This window comes from Ptychodera flava, chromosome 13, assembly GCF_041260155.1.
Source record: "Ptychodera flava strain L36383 chromosome 13, AS_Pfla_20210202, whole genome shotgun sequence".
Classification (NCBI taxonomy): Eukaryota; Metazoa; Hemichordata; class Enteropneusta; family Ptychoderidae; genus Ptychodera; species Ptychodera flava.
Window position 1 is genome coordinate 16,920,233 of NC_091940.1, and position 22,824 is coordinate 16,943,056.

Consider the following 22,824-nt stretch of genomic DNA (forward strand, 5'->3'; position numbering starts at 1 on the left):
CCGCTACAAATCGCCTTGTTGCTGAAATATATACTTATATTTCCTAGATGTTATTAGCGACTTTTTTGTGCATAATGGATTCTTCACTAAGCGTTGACTGTCTGGCTGGTTTCAGCTGTAATATCATTTAACGGCACTTGCATGTGGCAGGAATTGTGGAAGGTGCGCACTTTGTGGCGCATGCGGACAATCGTAAAAGAACATATTCTAGACGGGGTGGTCCTGATTTTGACTCTGTATAAATCGGTACGCACGAATAAAAGTTAAAATCCTCGCGAAAAGTGGGAGATTTAACATATTTTTGTTGCAGTAATAGCGAAAAAAAACCCAACCACACAGATACATTTTGGCGTGGTTATATTCATGAATGCCCATCACTAGTATGGTTGACGCGTTGCAAGTTGCGAACATACAGCTACGTGTTAATGCGCATGTAAACGCCGATGTGATGCCAGCGTTTAAACACTGTGTTGGGGAAAACGAATCGCTCAGGTATGTCCCTGATTTTACGGGGAATTCTCGCAACCGAGTATGGGCAGGAAGGTTTTTATAACTGCTAACCATTCAGACAGACACAGTCTCCTTGAACTTACATTCCCAAAGGTTTGAACTAAAACGCTCTGAAATAAAAGGCATTCAGACAGCTTCGTGCTCGTTAGGATCTCAGCTATTTATTGTCACCTCGCATGGTCTCTTAAAATGAAACGCCCTGCTCGGCAGAGTATTGCTCCATCTCAACTTCCTGTGAAATAATTCGTTCCTTTGCGGCGAGAAATGCCTACCCCTGCCACACTTTTCTTCACCCTGGCCGTAACCATGGCGACGGAGATCACTGGTAATGAGCAGCCGGGTTTCAGGTGTCACACACGAAATACCATAATAGTTGGAGCCGTTATTTCATTTTTTTTCACTCAATACCACCGAAATGAAAGTGCATTACTCCAAGGTAACGCAGGCTGATAAAACGAAGTGATTTGACATAGTGCTAAATTCAAAGTGACAGAATCCACTATACATATTTTCCTGTACATAATTCACTTTGTATAAACATGATCTTTGGTTTGGATACACTTTGCTCTCGCCTGAAAATAATATCGAGAGTATCAAGCACATCTGTCTCAACAGAGTGTCTTTTGGTACGACAAAAACACATAATACATGCTTTTGAGGTGGAACAGTACCTCGACGAGATCTGCAGTGAAACACCACCGAAAACGAACACGTCTCGGTTGAGACAAAAATTAAATGGACGAATATGATATTCCAGAAACGTAACACTTTCAATATATGACATCTGCAAAATCTCATTTAGTGTAGATTTGCATGCAATTTACACCGATACGTACTGAATTGGGAATGTGGTTTCTCTGCGAGTATTAAAGCCCTACACTAGGAATTCTCTATTCAAAACAATCGCTTTCTCTGTTACTTACTCACGATCACTCGCTGCCATATTTTTTGTCTAATGACGACAAAAACAAACACACTAAACAGACAGATCAAAATATACATATATACCCCGTACGCACAGTTGAGAAAACCATGTACATTTAACAAAGAAATTACGCTATACAGTTGAGAAAAACGACAGTAACATAGTGTTTTCGAGCCAGCGAATGTTTTCGTCATTTGTGGTACGGTAACCGACAACTCTCTATTGATGTGAATGTTTGCAGTTTGAGTCAGTAGATTTACAGATGTTCTAGACATCTTTGCAGCGAATTCAAATGCATCTCACTAGCTCAGTTGCTCTTAGTTTGTGTCAAACACAAAAAAAAATGTGTCGGTATAATATCGACTGCGCACTTTATAAAGACTTTCTGACATCAACATAAAAGATTGCCAGTCATACGTTATGCTACATCGCAGCCTTTGATGACGGTTGAGGAAATGTAACACGTCTTTCAAGAATATTATTTCATTAATGTGTTAGTCAATATATGGCCAGTGACGTTTTTTTCTCTCTCCTTTTCAAGTTGTGACGTCAGCAAGGAAGACCAATTTTCTTTATGAATGTACCCAGTTTCCATAGCAACATAGTTAATGTTCAAATCAGGAATTCAATTACCTGGCGAAAAATTATGCTTTCGGTGAAAATAAAAAAGATGAGAGCAGGCGACAATATCGACATTTAATAACGGTAACGAGGCTAAGAGTAAGAGGCGGAACTTGACTTCTTAAAAATAACTGATTTTTTATATGGGTGTAGAGGAGAGCCACGGAACCGGATGTGACGTAACCCTTCTCCCAGGATGAAATATAAAGAAAGCCCGATGTAGTGATCACGTGATGACACCCGAAAATGTGTACTTAACAAAAGAACAACGAACGAAACGACATACTGACATTACACGGTAGAGGTCTATGTACTATTGACATGATGCACGGCCCAAAATCTAAAGCTATGAGTAATACCGCGAATCTCCATAAACTCCCGTCCATCTATGTTTGGCTTTGACCCATAATGCCGTTCGATATCCGGCATATGATACATTCATGGGTATGTTCGATTGTTAATCTTGAACTCAATTATGATCAGCTCTGGATCAATACATCCTCGTTCCGGACGATAGTTTAGAGTTCTCTCTCCGTTGATGCGTATATGCCTCTCCGCACACATTACACTTTTTGAACTCTTAACTACGGCGTTGAACCGTTTCGGTTCGCCTCGGCCACTTGGTTCGTCAAATGTTCAAAAACTGCTGGAAGGGGTTTACCGTGGATCAAGTGTTCCAGTCACATACTTTGTGGACACAGCGGTGTCGTGTGCAATGTACCCTGTCAATTTGGCTGTGTTCCAACGTAGTGTGACTAGAGCAGGCGGGGAAGCATGGTGCAAATAAACAGGATTGACAACAGACTCGAGAAGCGTGCTGATGTCGGTGATAAACCTCCTGGAGAGAGAGAGAGAGAGAGAGAGAGAGAGAGAGAGAGAGAGAGAGAGAGAGAGAGAGAGAGAGAGAGAGAGAGAGAGAGAGAGAGAGAGAGAGAGAATATTTATTGTAATAACATGAAAGAGCACGGATCTGATCTTCACATTGTCAAAGTCCTAGACATCGTTCATTAAAGTGAATATAATCTATGATTTGGAAGCTCTCCTTTGGAAACTAATCAATCGAGAACCCATTCTTACTAAACATGATTGTGATGTATAATATTTGTGGCAGTAGCATTGGGACTATTTGTTTAAGACTTGGAATACCTCATCCTTGTAATGTAACTGTGCAAAACATCACTTTGAGGATTAGCTTTAACGTGGAAATTGCTCGGACTCTAGCCATGATGACAATCCCCAAATTTTATTACAACGTCAAGGTCACTGTATATCAAACATGGTTGACAAGTGTCTGCGCGATCGGACCTGGCTTAGTATACATGATATATAAAAATATACAATCGTTTTCTCAGTTTTATCCATCCTTAAGCCCGGATTTCCATTAAGTCGTTAATGACGCATATACAGGCTGCGTTGACACGTTTAACAGTAGTCATTTCGACAAGAGAAAAAGAAACAGTATTTCACAAAGCGAAAGAAAAATAATGGAAAATATGTCAAAAGTAATAGCTGATTTGGTTTAAAAAATGTTCAGTACATCAAACTATGAAATGTAAATGACATATAGCATATGACAAACCATATATTTAACTTTTCAGTTTTGTTTTGTGTTTTTTTCCCTGTGTCCTACCGCGCAAACAATTTGTATGACCAAAAATTCAGCTGCATTTTGGTGTAAATGGACAGTCGCGGCAATAAATCGACACTAAAATATATTCTGAAGCCGCGATATTATATTCGCTGGTGAATTTTGATTGTTTGCAAAAGTCGTATTCTGAGCGTAACTGAAACAATTATTATGGAAAACCTGTAAGAACGTGATAAAATAACTCAGTAAGGTTTTACTTAATATTGTTATAGAAATCAAACAAGTATATTTTCTTCTTAAAGTCCATATAAACGTAAAAGTAAATCTCCGTGATATATTTGCTCGTTAATGGACATGAGCAATCATCTTACGGCATCATTAGTCTAAAGTCGTGACTATCCACGAGTCCGACTCCTGGTCCGAGCAAGAAACAGAAATATGGAAAACAAACCTTAACGCAGTCAAATCAGCGTGAGCCGGAAGAAAATTGCCCTCAAGAATTTAGACGTTCCATGGTGTTAGTTATTTCGAACACAGTAGAGACATCTTGCTGTTAACATGCTCAGTGAGACATTTCTGTACGCAAGTCATCACAGCATCAGAAGCAACTCGTGGTTATCTAAGCTAGACTCTGCTGTGTGATGTTGTCTTGAGAACTGCCGTATTCCCCAAAAAATGCACATCACTTGAGATCTAGCATGATCAATCGGGCATACTTAAGAGGCTGTATCGATCATAAGACGCTGGCATTTGAAGGAATCAATCAATCTTACAGTCCCAAAGTGCAACAACTTGCGTCGAATCTTTGACTTAAGATTGTCTCGGTGCTTGTATGTGACAAATTTCGCCGATTTACATCACCGCTCGCATGTGGGGCTCACACGAAGTGTGGGCGTCAGCGTGAATTATAACACCCCTGGGAACAATTCACAAATAAGCTCGCATGTAGATGGTTATTGACCCACCTGATTTGTCACCGTCGTTATCCTCAACTTGTAAAGTGCCTTGACCTGTAACATTCATAATTCAGAAAACAATGAATGAAATATTACGGATCCCTGTTGTCTTAAAACAGGAAACGGATATATCTTACGCAAGGGACAAGGCCATAACGGAGCACACTCTCCTCCTAACCAAAATACGCTATTATTATTCTCAATTTTAAGATAATGTGAATAGATGATATAAGAATGTCTGTTCACGTTCTTTGTAATGAGACCAATCTTGTTTCTCATTTTGTGTAAATATATATATATATATATATATATATATATATATATATATATATATATATATATATATATATATATATATGTATACAAATGTTATCGTGGGAAATTACAGTGCTCCATGCGGAAAGCAGAGCGTTAATAATATTACACAAATTACTTCAAGTACAAAGTAATAATCTCTGTTACTTAAGTTCCATGCATCTTGCAATCATTAGACTACTTTTGCCCTTAGGATGTTGGCCTTTTATAGGGATGGGATTTAGCATTGTACTATAGTTCGTTCGATAAATATTATTCGAACACTATTCATAGAATTTCAACACCATTTGAAAGTAAAAGCATCTGAGTGCATATACGTGATTTGCAAACCTAAGTAAGAATCATGAATTTTTAATAATGCATAGCCATTTGGCAATAGATCAAAAAGTAAAAGCATTCTCTGAAGTATTCCTTTTTGCAATTATCGGTCAAAATGTCGACATATATCATGTACGGCGAGGAAAGATAACTTAATTGGACTACCCTTAGTCACGATTCTATGACACAGCGAGTAAATCTGAGTCTTCGTTGTGCTACTGGTAACCGCAGGCACCAAATTCTTTCAAATAATTGTTCTGCCTTGACAACGATATGCGAAGTTTTTAAAAATGAGATGCTTATGGCGTAATACTTTTAAAGGTGATGCTTCGTGTACGTAAGAATCATTTGATTTTAATACTCAACTGTGAAAAAGGTCTCTGTACAAAAATTGAAGGATCTCTCAAAGTGTGGGTCACATTAAAAAATCCAAACCTCCAGAATGTGAAAGTGAACAGTTTTTGGGATTGATTTTCCTCACTCTCGCACGCACTGTGCAGATTTTTGTACAAGTTTTTATCATCTATGTTTTAGATTATACAACTGCAATGTCAAGAACACATACAGCACAAACGTCAACCGAGTGCGATTGAGCATCGCGCCGCAAACTTAGTACATGAAAACAATTTCTCGCCTGGGCGTCGTCAATTTGTGCCACATCACAATATACGGACTAATCACGAGCTGTACTCATGAAAACAACAGACACATTTAAAAGAGAAGTCTGGCCTTGAAGGGGCAGTGTACAGCAATAAAAGTACAGAGTCCCGACAGGCAATATGAAAGAAGATCCATTCATAACAACCGAGAATAATGATAATATGTCGTACCCTCATCAAACATTTCTATTCACGGCACTCTTTTCACAATTCAACGGCTATGTAATGCTTTTGAAACCTTCGAGGGCTAACGCTTGTATAAAAAGACGCTTATTACCCAAGTATACGTTTAGCGACAGAAGATCAGAGGTCTTTTATTGTGTGAAGCTCTTTTGAAACTCTGAGTTTTTTGTAGTTAAATTGACCACAGATAGGCTCACGAATATGCACACAGTGAAAAATATCTTTTTAAGAACTGTTTGGTTTCTCGGTACGGATAAATTTTGGTTGTACGAGAAATTAAACTGCGGAAGAGCACTATAAGAGTGTATGTAGATCTTGTAATTTCAATTCGTATCCTTACTTTGCGTTTGAATACGCGTTGATGTTAACAAGTCAGATATTCCCGATCTAAACTCAACTTGACAGCCGATGGAACTGGAAAAGCAGCGTTCGTAACTTTAATTCTATGCAAACATTAGAATGAACTGATTTGTTGAGATGTGACATAGAGATACAATGCGCCTCGACGACAAATATTAAGACTCTCAAACTTTTACAATCCTTTTCTGGTCTACAAATTGCGGGGGCTCATTTTGAAGGTTGCGGGGTAACCAAAGTTTTTACCGGGTTATTATTTTTTTGAAAATCGAGCATTTATTTTTCCCCCATTGAGTTAACAAAGGAATGGCAGCCATTTTGAATTTCAAGTGTCAGTAAATATTCGGTGATTTGTTTGCCTAGTTCAAAATTGAGCACGGTGACCCCTGATTTTATTTCTGATTTCGAAAGAGAATGGTTTAAGGTTTCCCCGCGGAAACTTTCGGCAAAAGTTTAGTTATTCCAATTTCGAGGCGCGTGCCAACTTAAAATGAATATAATTACACTTCGTGCCCTATTCCCCCTTTCGGGGTCAGGGTTGAAGGGAGATTAAAGCAAATACCACTGAGCACATGGTTCAATTGTAAATGAAGATGTTTCCTTAGCTGGGAAAGTTTCCTGTTCCAGTTGAATTGTGTGTAAATATGACCAGAATTCCATGTTTGATGGCTTTGATGCGTACGTATTAACATGGATAAATTTGCATAGACGATCACGAACATCTATGTAAATATCAAGGGCCATATGATGACGTATTTGTTAGTTCGTCTCACCCAAGGATATTCAAAGTTGTTCAAAACGAGCTGATTTGATAGTGCGTACCTGAATTCGATGAGGTAGTATTGGTTTTACCACCGGGTGTACTGGGCACTCCTTCAGTCTCCATTCTGGACGTGGTCGTGCCATCGTTGTTCAGCCCTCCCCCTGGAGGAGGCACATCTTCGCCAGTCCTGTCGCCATTTTCTGAACCCCCGTACAGGGGTGGCATGTGATCCAGCGACGGTGGGTTGGCGGCTGACGGCATGAGTTCGGCGTCATCGTCGTTGCCGACATCATCGTTCGCCGAGGCGCTCCACAACCGTTCTGCATACAACAAAACACAAAACAATATAAAGACCATATCTTGATGAAATACATGTTGTCGCAGTCTGGTTTGAATTGTGACCTCCCCCTTTTTGTTTGCAAAATCGGCAAGGGAAAAAACTATTTTGCCATGGAGACCTGTGAGATGCTTTGCGGTAGAATTCATCATACGGAAGACAGCAATCTTTTAACAGGGTAGTTTATCACCGAAATCTTGTTTCGCGTTACTTTAATCCCTGGCACCTGCATCGTTGTCTTTTATGTTGTTTTGACAGGCGTCTTGCCAAATAGGGCCCTAGGCAACTATCAATTCCCTTCTACAGCAATAAATTTGACAGTCAATACTGTAATGTAGAGGTCATGACCCCATAGGCTATCTGTTCACCTGCTGAAGGTATCCTCCCATTTTTCTCTGTCTACAGCTCTCCATCACTACAAGCAGGGTTGAACTTTGACCCAAGTGTGACTTTTTAACTATATGCATGGCTGGGTAAATATTCCTCGCACTCTCTGCTTTCTGCACCGAATTACTGAATAGACGCATTTGCCTGTCAGATTTTTATCAACGTCTCGATAAAATTTGCTCGACAACGGTGGCGAAACCCTGGTAGGCGAGCGTTTCATAATCAAACCAAACAATCCTAATAATCTAACTCAAGATTATTATCTCATGCAGAAGATAAAAACATCTCAATGATGCAGACACGATTTCTATTAATGTCCTACATTTATTACGTCTGCTTAAATTGTCAAAATACAAGAACCTGTATCATATGAATAACACTTAGGGGTGACTTCAAAATCTGTTATGCTTCGCATGCGCACCGGGGAGCAAAATGCAACTTTTTGGTATATTGTTGAATTCAATTATTTACACGCTGATTGGCCTGTCGGTATTTCGACGACTTGCATATTCTTAAAAATGAAAGCAATGGCGCTGTTGAATTCTACGCATTTTGTAACCGTCCGATTCTTATGTGTAGGACCATTTAGACCTCGAAAGCAGAGTGTTAATCGCTGTTTTACAAAGTGTCGCTTCCACGATTCTTAGCAAAAGACCGACTTAATTTGAAAGTCAACGGCGACCGTTTTTGTCCAGAGGCTGTAGAGAGCTCTATCTGTGAAGGAATATTGAAACCATCGAGGCCCTTTCGTCAATGCCTTCTTCACGCTGCGTAAGTATAGCAATGTAATAAAATGCCTGTGTAATCGTTCGGTTCGCCACGTTCTAGTGGGGTGTTTCCGACGTTCTATGCGCGAGTGGGCAGCATACCCGCAGACTTTCTTTTCAGCGGAGAAGCGAGTGAACCAACTGCAAATATGTGAGGTTTATTACGCTTAGGTTTCATCGAGGGATGCATCTAGAGTCTGCTGCGCACAAGACCGTGACGAAAGGCGTAGTTAATACGCATGTGCTTTCTTTTAAATGACAGAACGCTGTACAGAGGTGACTGGGATTTTTTTGCTACATCTATTTTATCACGAGTATAGAGAAAAATTTTGCCGGATTCCTTCTAGCGTCATGTGTTTCCTCCACGACAAAACACCTGCAAAGTCGGTTTAAATAGATAGCGTGGGCAGGACTTGAGCGTTAACAGGCTCCACGGCTCCGCTAATGTGAATAGGTTCGTATATCTTTGAATGTCAAAAGTATTATGGAAGATGGGTCTTCGATGGGGATTACCCGTAAAGGTCATGCAATCACAGCACGGTGTAACACCATGCCACGGTTTGTTCAGAGCTCTACCCCCGAAATCATTTTGACCATAATTGAAAATTTTGCATCGTCCCCATTTTGCTTCAGTACAATAGTGTTTTCGAAGGGGTTTACCCTGACGATCTGAATTTTAATAATTGTTTCTTCTGGGGCGTTTGAAATCTCGGAAGATCACAATCTCTCCGTGGTCGCCTCGTTTCCAATTTTTCTTCTCTGAATATATCGCGACATTTGCACATGCGCACAATTTGTTTGTTGTTCCTTGATTTATTTATATTTCTTTCCGAGGGTTACTGTCTATCATCAATTGTGTTGTGTGTGATTGTCATGAGAACGTTGTGCCTAGACTCTCCACAGTCGCTGTGCCTTTTTTTGTGCGCGCCCACGATGGGCCTGCATTCGAAGACTACGTTGTGCAGCTGCGAGCACGCGCTGCCAGACACAGCGACTGTCCGTTTTTGCAAGCGTATGAATATTCATAAGGGTAGTGACGTCAAAAGAAACACCTATCTAACTGGGTGGAGAGAATATATACTAGTAGCCGGTAGACCTATATACGTGGTATGTTTTTATTTTTCATTTTTCATTTTATTTGGCTATGCTACTTATCATTTTTGTTTTGATTAACGGGTGTGTGGAGTTCTATAAAGTACCCGGATCAGGCAGAAATCTGACCGGTCGCTTGCAAGAACGCCCAGACCCTGGGATTCGCGTCGCGTCTGTGAAGGGCGCGCGTGTTCAACAGGGGAGAACGCGAATCGCAGGGTTTCTGCCAGACTACGTTGTGCCATGCGCGTATGCGTGTATCTAAGTCGGGGAAAAGAGCGGAATTATGGACGAGCATCCGTGAGGAAATGAGGGTCATGAAAAAAATGCGAACCAAGGGGGATGCAATATCAAAATTTCCCATCAGAGCTTGCACAACTATTTTTTTAAACAAACAAGAAACAGATATTACGTTGCATCTAAAAGAAATATATAAATAATAAACCCGTTATCTAGGTGTCTACTTTAAAACAATACTTTAAATCTGATCAGATGGCCACTCAGATCATCGACAATTCTACGTATATGAGCCAGTGAGGTTTATACCCCTGTTCGACGGCAAACCCCATTGAAGTATGCTTCACTAATGGCTGATCAAGAGCTCACTTGTGCAGACATAGCAATATATATATATATATATATATATATATATATATATATATATATATATATATATATATATATATATATATATATATATATGTATGTATAAACCTTGAAACGCATCATTTATACATACATGTGAGTGTTTTTGTGTCCTGAAGCGAATCACACACAGACATACACACACACACACACATATATATATATATATATATATATATATATATATATATATATATATATATATATATATATATATATATATATATATATATATATATATATAAACCTTGAAACGATACACACACACACACACACACCTTGGACTACGTAATTGTTTGGCAATAACAGGGATTCTATGGTTTTCCATGATTTGAGTTGATTTCGAGGAGGGAGAGGGTGCTGTCGATAGTCAATATTGACAATTTTTCTCCCTAAGCCCTCTTCCATGAATCCTGCTCGTTCTCTGATGATATGTATGTTTGTGCGTGTGTGATTAAATCATTATGTGCTCTGTGTCCTCGACAATGTGTTCACGATAATGCGTTCCTTTGCATGGGTGCACGCAGATCTATTAGTGTATCCATTGAGCGCAATGCGCTTTTTTTCTTCGTGTGCGATAATGGACTTACTCGTCGACACTCCTCTCTCGGGTTATGGAACATAAAATTTGACTGAAACCAGTGCCATCCGAAGACAAGTCATTTAGTGGTCTTGTGGGAACGCTCGGTAGGTCATTAGCACCATTCAATGTCAGAAGTATTATCTGTCATTGTCTCATGTCCCGGAACAGAATTTGCCCTGTAAGGTGGCTTTTTAGCTACATGGTGGCAGTCACTCTAACGTGGTCAATGCATCACCCGAAGAGCTAATAACCTGATATCTTTGCTTTACGGTGTATGGTTGTTTCTCACATCAACAGCGGGTATGGGCCTCACTCTGCTATACTGAAAGACGCGCTGACGAGCGCCCGGTCTCCATGGCCAACAACGCGCAGGAGTAATCGCTTGTCGCTATTTAAAGGGGAAGCCGCATGGTGAAATTAGGCCAAAGTAATTAAATTCTTTGTGTTGCATCCACTCAAAATGGGAAAAGGTACGCGTCTAAGCGGCTGAAAAAAACACACAAGAAAATTAACACTATGGTACTTGATTGCAGCAAATAAAAAATGGTATTAAAATTTTAGTTCAGAAAAGCTAAGCCGTTATGTTCTTAAATTTCCTATTCAAATACACCGTGTGTGTTTTTTATGAAAATCTTAAAAACCTACGCGGTTGGGGACGCAAAACAAAGAATTTAATTACTTTGGCCTTAACCAAAGAAACAAGTTTCGTAACAACGTTAAAAATCAATGGCAAATAAAGGCTTGTACAGTGATAATTGAATATGTATAAACTGAGAACAATATAGCTACACCGTGTAAGGGAAGCTGTCCCTTTCCAAGAGAGGCGCTTTAATCGTTATATAGACAATCAAATAACAAAGATCGGAGACATAGCACCTTGTCACGCTCGGAACGTTGCCAAGGAGGACTTGTTTCGCCGAGTAAAATTTGCCACAGAAGAACAACAGATCAATAGGAGACAATATCAGTCGAATCATCTTCAGACTGCAAGTAGCGCCACCTTGGAAAGATCTGGCAAAATTAAGTGATAACTGGAACACGATGCGCTTCTTCTTCAAAATTTAACAGGAAAGAAGTGACAGCGTCCAATGAAACGAGAGAATAAAGCGATACTTACCGTTCTGCGCCGACAGAAAAAGAAGAACCGTAAACAGCAAAATTGGATCGGGCCACATACTTCGTCCTAAGGCTTATTTCATGTGCTTGGTATACTGTTAGCGTTAATCAAATCCTGGGAAACGTCTCTCAACGATTGTCAGCCAAAGGGTAGCGTGGAAGCGATATGGCAAGCGATTGGAACGCTGGTTATGTGGAACACAGGTTTTCTTGCGTATAGACTGACTTCAGCACAGGGCACCTTTATCAAACTCGAGTTTGCTCTGGTACTGTGTAAAATCAAGTCCCGGAGCTGTCTTGCCAGAGGGGCGATTTTTTATCTCAAGCACAATATCAAGAAGAGTACTTCTCCAGAATGTCCTTGTAATTTTCGCGACGGGATGTCTGTGTGTTGTTGTGTGTTGTCTTTTTTTTGGGGGGGGGGAGAGTTTTAAAAATAAGCTGGTAGCAACTCGCTCGGTGTTACATATACGATTCCGTCTGAGTTAAGGAATGACAACTGCTGGCAGACAGGGTTTCAGGGCGAGTCGTAGATCCTTTTCCGTGGTCTTTATGTGGAATCTCCGTACTGTGGGAAATTTCGTACTCGTTCTCACATCGCTTAGGTTGCTAAAACACCTACTGAATCCGTCTAGTCCCTTTCTGAGGCGTATATCCTTTAAGTTGTTTATGACTGTGTGGATTATCCAACCGTTACTCTGTTCCTCGGCGATTCGACTTACATTAGACCCGACGGAGAGCTGCAGCAATGGAGGCCGTGTCGATTTCGGGAATTCTGCGAAAATACACAGAGCAGAGAGCATTTAGTGCGATGTCACTGAGAGTCGATGGCAAAGTTTGTACGGCGTTCACACTTTCGAATTCTGCGCACAAGATGCATAATGTAATGGCTCGCAGCCACGCCGAATGATAAAGCTTCAGCGGAGGGCGTTCTAAGGCGACCCTGTACAGCCGCCACTCTCGGTGACGTTCAAATCCAATCAACGTCTATCGTTGGCGATTTCATTGCTTCGCCGCTAACGCCTCCTATCCAAAAGGAAAAGCGTATAGCCGGAGTCTATGAATATTCATATCATCATAGCTAATCAAGGCATCTATCACACGACACCTTCGAACGCTTAAAAGTACCCAATTCCTTCGTTTTTGTGTGTAGAAACGTTTCAATGCCCAGCATCCTTATTTCGTTTTCTTTTCAGATCGACACACACATTTTTGTGTATGTATGTATGTATGTATGTATGTATGTATGTATGTATGTATGTATGTATGTATGTATGTATGTATGTATGTATGTATGTATGTATGTATGTATGTATGTATGTATGTATGTATGTATGTATGTATGTATGTATGTATGTATGTATGTATGTATTTATGTCTGTCTGTCTGTCTGTCTGTCTGTCTGTCTGTCTGTCTGTCTGTCTGTCTGTCTGTCTGTCTGTCTGTCTGTATGTATGTATGTATGTATGTATGTATGTATGTATGTATGTATGTATGTATGTATGTATGTATGTATGTATGTATGTATGTTTGTAGGTAGGTAGGTAGGTATACATGTTTCGTTTCCTTTTGCGTTCACGTTGTTCTTGTTAAGTTTTAGTTGACTTCACCAAAATGACAATATGGGAGTTATCCAACAATCTTTAGAGCGTTTCACTACAGGCCTTTGAATGACACCCCGTCCTTCCTACTTGTCATGTTGTCACTAGAAACTTTAATGATTTCCTCTTTCACGACATCAAGCTGAGATTGAGCCTACAGCGTTTTTATTTGGGAAACATGAAATTCTAGGTAAGCACCAAACAATGGTAGAACCTCGGTGAGAAATAGACATTCATACAAGGCCAATTTTAAATGTTAACCGTACGTCAAGGCAAATCTATCTATCTATCTATCTATCTATCTATTTATCTATCTATCTAGCTAGCTAGCTAGCTAGCTATCTAGATGAAGAGGGAGATTATGTACGTATGTGTATATGGAGATTTTTATGTAAAAATAAACGTTTTTTATATATGTAAGTATTCATAAGTGTATGTTATATATATGAGATATATATATATATGTGTCTGTCTGTCTGTCTGTCTGTCTGTCTGTCTGTCTGTCTGTCTGTGTCTGTGTATATTAACGTGTTAATAGGGTTCCAATAATGACCTTGAAATTACGAAGTAATCAAAACAGGGAACGTTTTCTAACTACATCGAGTGGAGAGTTCAACGTTTTTATGATTTTAGGTCAACGTGGGCGTACTGAACTCTTGTTCTGTTGAAACCCCGAGAAGTCCTCTCTATTACCAAGGTTCAAATACATACGTACAATGATTTAAGGGTAGCCCCGCAACACGTTAAAAATTTTGTTCTGCAATGATATAAAGAACAACAGGGTAACATAATTCTGTGCTGCCTCACGTTTCAATTGTCAATAGTATTTACTTCAACCAATCAATGAAGTAAACTGATTGCGCTCATTACGAGATTTTGCGAGAGTGAGATATTCAAAGTCCCGATTCGTTGTTACGTGAAGTCTACCTTTGACAGACTGTACTTTGTGTGTATCTTCATTCGATGCCTGGAAATCTAAACTTTGATGCGTGGATTTCGAGCAGTAAAATGCAACATTTTAAACATCGTAGATCGCGCACCTGTCGTCCTGTGTGGTGAGATGTGGCGAGATAATGACGTACCAACGCCAACTCTTGAAAAATTTCTCGTAAAGTCACATTTTCCATGGCAGATGATCTTTTTCTGCGATATTTATCGAAAACTAATGATTGATATCGGTAACTATTTTCCGCCTTCAATCTTTCGGCACAATTTGATGTTGATGACGTCAGTTGTCAATATTTTGACGTCGTATGTAGGGCGCAATATCGACGCCAAGTTTATCTCAGGTAATGTATTTTAGTCGGACGGCGTGGAAAACGTTGGGAAGTCATTTTTGTATGTGGAGATGTTAATTCGGTAGTTTCATAGCTGACCGACAACGGGCGAAAGCACATAAACAAAATGGTTTTCCTGTACAGTAAGTATGTTACTCACAGCAGACGGTTCATAGGTACAATAAAACGAACGTAAATGTAACATCAGAAATATAATTCCAATATTACTTGTATGTAAAGCCAATATATGTACAAAGAATTTACATAGCGAGTTTTTTTCTCCAGCTGGTTGAGCTTTTGATTTTAAAACGCTTCTCTTAATAAGCGTCAAGACAACAACAGAATGTGGTAGCTTTTGATTTTAAACACTTCTCGTAATAAGCGTCAAGACAACAACAGAATAAGGTTTCTGAAAGCATATGTAAATGGTACATATATATGTACGTAAATGTATAATGTATTTTTGTATGTATATATGTATGTATGTATGTATGTATGTATGTATGTATGTATGTATGTATGTATGTATGTATGTATGTATGTATGTATGTATGTATGTATGTATGTATGTATGTATGTATGTATGTCACACATACTCTCTCTCTCTCTCTCTCTCTCTCTCTCTCTCTCTCTCTCTCTCTCTCTCTCTCTTTCTCACTCTCTCTCTCGATCACTTTAATCCCAATCCTTCTGTAAGTGCCTTTGCAGCTGTATTTTGCAATCTTTGGAGAGAAAAACGTCAGCAGAAATGAAGACTGTGATTCTCTTCATGTTCTGCGTTCCATGCTGACATAAACGTTATTAAATGCTTGAAGAATGTGTCAATGGGTAAATACTGTTCCGAAGGATTTAAAGAAGTGCTGATATTTCGAGTAACATTCCACATGTAACCAAAAATTCAATTTAATTTGTGCAGACCTAATTTTATCAGCAGCCATGCTTATTTTGATGTGTATTGGCGCCTATCGTTTGTCACGGTATGACGTCAACGCACTCTCACTGTCGGATAATCCCATTTTTCCTGATATCCTACGAAACAAGGCTAATAGGTACCTCTGCCCTCTTGGGTCATTTTTTGAGGGAGTTATTGAACTTATAGAAATGTGTAATTTGTACTGGTGCTTACTTCAGCTATTTAGAGGTGAGGACAACAGGGTTCTGATGACGTCACCAAGCTCATTATAGAATCGCTTCTGACTTTACACGTGTCTGTGATCGCGGAGTTGTAAGTCCAAGGTAAAATCGTTTTAGCATTTACATTAACTTAAACAGTCGGCATCGGATCTTTATTTAGGCCGATGTGCGTGAATTTATCCAAGGATTTGGCATCTAATTCTACCAATCTTGACCACTCTCGACACGCATCTCGTGAGCAACGATTTGCGTTCGTGGCACGGTGTCCATTGGTTTCATCTCTGATGGAGCGGTTCATGGTAACGTTTTTGCGAGCCAAAGATAAACAATTTATCCCGTTTCTCAAATTATGCTGCAATAAGCACAGTCCAAGTCAAATAAAACATCCAACAAATAAGCGGTAATATGTGTTACCTGGCATTGATTGAACGATTAGTCTCATTGAAAAATAAAGAATACGTTCTCCGATAGTTTATATGTCGGAGATCAGGTTGCGGTTATTGCTGTCCTAAGCTACGTACACTGTATGATGATCTAGAATACGTGATGAACCAGACGGACAGTAAATGCTATAGGAAACTGGAAGCCTTCGAATGCCCGTACATGTGTTTTTTAGGTTGGTAGTCTGATTGCTTGGCTACACTTGGAACGTAAAATCATGTTTATAACCGACCAAGAGAGACGTATTATAGATGTTAGCGCATCTTGATGTCTTGTTTAAAGGCCGGAGTTTGGACTTTTCCAGACTCGAGCTATGGTACTCGGGATGCCAGACCTTACAGATTACTCTACTGATCAATAATTCACATATTATAGCAATACTGGGGAATTGAGGACACGTACAACATAGGAACAATGATGAGCAAATCGCACGAACAAAAAAATGCTGAACAAAAAGAAAGTTTAATACATAAAAGAAGAAGTTAGAATAAGTAGAGACAGCTTCAGGTTGGCTTTCCCTATTTGATTGTCGGATTCGGATTTAAAGGATTATTTATGGCAAGGACTCACAATTACACAGCATTACGCTTTTGTCGAGGGAGAGAACAAGTCGTAGAAGCGTTAAATGATTATTATATGGGCTTAGGGTTGAATTTCCACGGCAAGCCGAAACCTTATAAGATCTCCCGTTGTTATATACACTATACCAAAGTCAAGTTCGGCGCGAAACAAAGAGGACGACGATTAGTTTACTATCGTTGAAACATGTTCCTTAATTTACCCTGGCGAAAAAAAACGTTGATTTTTCGGTGATAAGCATATGCACAAGTGAAAACAGACAGCAAACAAACAAACATTTAAACCAACCAATAAATGTCATTGAGATTTCAATGTCGCGTGTGTCTCTTGTAGCTCTTCACACAAGGATTCTTTGTCCTCATCCCCCTCCAGAAATAGTTAAAGAAACCCTATCCACCAAATTCATCTCCGACATGCAGGTGACAACTTGACCTTTGATCTGGATAGCAATGAATGCAGAGGTAGTTCTTCAAAGTGTTTGAACTGAACATCGATCTCATAAACGGCCCGTGTTCATGTCAGGCTTCAAAATGAGAAACCCGCTTTTTTTCACTCAACTTTAAAGACTGTCAATGTTGTCTGACACATTGCCCGGATGTCAACACCTTGCTCTACCTGATGAGAATTCGTTTGCAAAGATTGCTGTTAAACACCATGAGCCCTGAACTTTGTAAGGACACGTGTCCAACGTATGTTCTCTGCGACAGCGAAACTTATTCGTACACTCTATTGTTGAGATGTTCAGGCATGACGTCATCGCTTAACAATCGTTTTATCACCGACGAATTCTTTTCACGCCGTCTAAATTGTCAAATCATAACGCGTTAACTTTCCTGTTCACGTCCAGTGATGCATAACATGCTGAAATTAAATGCATATAACATCAATATGGCAAGATTATGAGACACGCCGTCAGAATGACAGTTAATTCCTGATTCTATTTCATTCCCGTACTAAGTTGTCGCCGACGTGGCAAATAGGAAACTGTCGTCACTACGGCCGCATTTTCGTCACGGTTCCGCGAATTGATGTTGGTCTCATTAGCACCTTGAATATGAAACAGTCTTGTGGCGACATTTGGCCACGGTAATTGAGGACAGTGACACCAAACGGATAGTTAAGGCGGGGAAATTCAGAAGAGCGACAGTAGAGCCTGGACGTATAGCCGGGACTGTTGAAAAGCTTATATCGAATCCTCAGACCTAAAGCCGGGAGATTAGATATATATCCCTTTTCTAAATAGCAATCAAGCGAACAAGTCACATATGTTAAAGATGGAACACGTGAAGATGCGCATTTAAACCAATGACAGTTCAAATTCACTGTGAACTAAGAGGTGTGTACGCCGTCAGCGCTAACTGCTTGGCCAATTCGTTATTATACCCACTTTCTGATGGACCAATTTGCTGCCAAAGTTTACGATTTTAATTCCCACTTGTCAGCAGGAAAGTAGGACGGCGAGCCAAGAGTTGAAAAAGACGCCAAACGGTTTTTGAAATGTAGTGTACTTACCTTTAATAGTGACCGAGCGGTATCTCTCAAAGGCTACGACTGTTCACCGAGGAGATCTCGACGAGACGAATGTCCTCCGCTGAAGTAAACCAGATCACTTACCTGACGTTCGTCCACGTGATCCGATTACATGCAGGTTTACGTGATCGATGAGCGTGAGGGTGGGTAGGGGGCAGAGCATCCAACAGCCACTGACTGCGCCCTTGACGATGCGTGCCCAGAATATAATGGCCGCAACATCTGCAAGCAGAAATAGAGCGTCGTTCATTTTGACAATCACCGATGTGCTGATGTGTTGTTGACTTAATACCATGGAAACCCCTCCTTGACAAACTGATGGGGTTTCTTGCTAATTAAACGTGATGGATGGTCAGAAAACAAAGACTGTGACGAGAGTAGGGATGCAAATATCTGCATCTCTGAGATGTTCGTCGGTTACCATGGTAACCCTGATGAGTGACAAGCTCCGTTTCGAAGAAAAGGGGTGAAATCGCTGCTTAAAGTGTTAAAAATTGACGTGGAGAGACGTGAAGAGCTGTTTGAAGTAATAAGCTCTGAGCATTTTCCGGCGTATCCAGGCCAGGAATAGAAATTCTCGATTTCGAAAGGCTACACTTCATACTGAAGCCGCCAATTGACGCACATTGACATTATTTCCGGGTATAATTTCAAATAAAACACTTGAAAAATGTCCAGATGAGAGTATAGGTGAAGAACACAACAACGTGGAAACCAATCAACTTATCAATGCCGTTAACAGTGAGAAATGGTAATTTCTACCGCTTATCAGAAAATCCATGCAAAAAAGCCTGTTTGTTCTTTCCAGATAGGCGAACAGGCTTCAAACGGTCGCCGCTCTTATGACAACCATTTCGAAATGGCTTTTATTAAATTGAAAAGACTATACGAAACATTGAACATCAATTTGCAAAATTTCGTATAAAAACATCAGTCGCAGCGGTTATCTGGCAAGACCTGCCGTGCGTGATCTAGGAGTACCAGACGGTGAAAAGGGCGGCTTGTTTTTGTAGAGGTATCCCCCACTACTGATGGTGTTTTAGCAGACTTGTTGTTTGTTTCGTTGGATTAAAGTTTACAGCTACAAATAGACTCTCAAAGAATTGGTAAACCATTTACAAATAATTGGCCCAATGTGAATTGTACAAGCCGCAGCGTCCGGCACCACAGGATTATAAGACACTAATTGGATTTTGATCCAAAAAACAACTATAAAAACAGATTAGAATATTAAGAGACTGAGTAACCCGCACATAGCACCTTCGCCCCTTTTATATGTATTATGGTAAAAATTTAAACAAGTCAACTGGCCAGAGCTTTTGGTCCAAAGAAATTTCATTTTTGGATATGAAAATACAGAGTGTTTTTCATATCCTTGATATTTGGCTCAGGTGATGCGTTGATGTGTTTTTTCCCCTTTCCTTTCTTTGTTATGATGTTATGCATTTATACACATTACCAAATACTATCCTTCCTTTATCTTATCAGTAATTAAGGTAGTGTGCGTCTCGAAACTGAAATACTTGAACTTTTGCTCAACCTTTCCTTAAGGCAGCTTTCAAACAATATTATTCCAAATAAAGAATAAAAATCAAGGGTTACTGTGCAAATTTTGGTACCAGAGAAATTAATTACCCAACATTTATCGATATTTGTAGTTCAAAATGGTCGCCACCCCTGTGTTAACTATATGTAGAAGAAAATAACTTTCGAATTTCACGAAAACAAGACGATAAAAACTTTATTTACTCAAAGAGCTTCAAAATGAGTTCCCACAAGTGGTAGGTTGGAAAGATTTGGGGAAAAATTGGTGGTCCAAATATCTGTCCCCGTGGCGCATTCTACAGGTCAATACTCAGAGTCTGCGAATTTTGCTAAATCGCTTCAGATTGTGGGTTAGCCGATTGCTTAGGGAAACTATGGCATGCAGTAGTGTTTTTGAACCGCGTACCAAACAAGGAAAGTAAAACGTATGACAGTCAGAGCTTGAAGTGATACGGGCGATGATAAAACACAAATATAATTTTTGCCGTTATCTGAGGACTGTCAGATTCTGAATCCCAAGTATATAATACAGACTTTCTTGAAGACATTATCTCCTATAGACATAACTCGACTGTGTGTGAAAAAGAGGATGGCAATTCCATCTTCCATGTCTGATCAAACATTATAGTTTCTCTTTTGCAAATAAATGTTGAAATCCGTCAATTCCTACTTTCAGCAGGAGACAAAACATAATGATGTAGCATCTGAAAGCAAAGCACCTCGAGCGACAGGCGTTTCGACGCCAAAATAAGAACGTGACAAAGAGGAAGTTGACTTGAAGGCATAGTGTGCGAAGCTGATATCACGAGAAGACAAAGAGCGATATGATTTTCAAATATTCCTTTTACTTAGTATGACAGAGGACAAAGTAGTCTTGAAGACAAATTAGTTTTAATATGTAGGCGATTGAAATTTGAGAAGGCAGCCGTTGATCATTCGTGTTAAACTGTGACGGGCTTAAATAAATAAATAAATAAGTAAATAAATAAATAAATAAATAAATAATAGCAACAACAACAACAACAATCATCATCACCATCATCATCATCATCATGTCCAATCTCTGTTCTTCCTGTTTTCAGCAAAATAACTGAAAAAATAGTGAATACTAGACTTATGGGCTTTCTTAATCAATTCAACTTACTCTATAAACATCAATATGGCTTTAGAGGTAAACATAGCTCAAAACTGTCGCTTGTCAATTTGGTAAGCAATTTACTTCATCAAATTGATAGTGGCAATCCTACTATTGGAATTTTATAGACTTTACAAAGGCTATCGACACAATAGATCATGGAATTTTACTTTCAAAGCTGGAGCATTATGGGATAAGAGGAAACCCTCTTAACTGGTTTGCAGACTATTTACAAAATCGCACTCAGTTTGTATGACTGTGATGATGGTATCAACTCTGAAAATATGCCAATCATTTGTGGTGTTCCACAGGGTTCGACACTTGGCCCAACATTGTTCTTAGTTTAATATAAATGATTTGCCAAACACATCTAACTACTTTGATTTCCGTCTCTTTGCGGATGATAGTAATATTTTTCACACATTTCCAGATAAGACAAGAACAATAGAACTTTCCATTGTCAATGATCATTTCAAGGAAGTCGTTCTATGGTGTGATGCAAATAAGTTGACCATCAATATAGGGAAGACAAACTACATACTTTTTCATGGCAAACGCAAAGTTATATTTACATCGGGTGCTCTTATGATTCGAGATCAAGCTGTAAACGAGACTGAAAAAATCTTCTTTGTTGGTGTAATCTTGGACAAACACTTATCATGGAAAGACCATATCGAGTATGCAGAGAATTGTATTCGTACGAAATCTGGAAATTAAGAAATGTCGTATCCCAACACATTCTTATTTTACTTTATAAATCTTTCATTCAACCAAACATTATGTATGGTTTAGAAGTATGGGAAAGTACTTATTCTTCCTATCAACAGACGATTTTAAATGTTCAGAAAATGTGTGTACGTATTATGACATATTCTGGCTTCGGAGATCCGTCATCTCCATTGTTTAAGGAACTTGGTGTTCTCGATATTTATAAGTTTCATAAACTTGGCATAGGAAGTTTTGTTTTCGATTTGTACAATGGGAACCTTCCTCATCACCCTAGTGAATATTTACAGTTGATTGAACATGGCAGAAATACAAGATTCAAACTACATGGAAATGTATCTATTCCGAAAATGCTCACAGCTGCAGGTCAATTTTCTATTAATTATGTAGGTGCAAAGCTATGGAATAAGTTACCAATACATTTGAAAACCCTTACATATCGCTTCAGGAAAGGTCTGAGACAATACCTTGTTGATGAAAAGTAATTTATTCACCATAATACCTTGGCAATTTCTTGAAAACTTGATTACGCTGCTCATGTATCCTTTCTTTTCTTTGTAATATGTAAAGAAACTGTTAGCCCTCAGTATTGTATTACATACAAAATAATTTTTTGAGGTGGAGCCAAACTTGACTATCGAAAAGCTATTTTTTGGACTCCAAAATTGCCATTTCAGTGTTGTGCTGTGTAGTTCGGATAATTATAAGTAATTTATGTATATTTTTTTTGCTTC

At 39.3% G+C, this 22,824-nt stretch overlaps 1 protein-coding gene across 1 annotated transcript; it reads right to left on the reverse strand.

The window, feature by feature from the left end:
* Positions 1-649: 649 nt before the first annotated feature.
* Positions 650-18,906, reverse strand: LOC139147608 (uncharacterized). The gene is made up of 5 exons (XM_070718758.1): positions 18,667-18,906; positions 12,124-12,897; positions 7,255-7,515; positions 4,610-4,654; positions 650-2,894 (listed from the first exon to the last, which is right to left on the reverse strand). Exons 2-5 carry the CDS (start codon positions 12,179-12,181, stop codon positions 2,812-2,814), a joined length of 447 nt encoding a protein of 148 aa, XP_070574859.1. The 5' UTR covers positions 12,182-12,897; positions 18,667-18,906; the 3' UTR covers positions 650-2,811.
* Between the last annotated feature and the right edge of the window lie 3,918 nt (positions 18,907-22,824).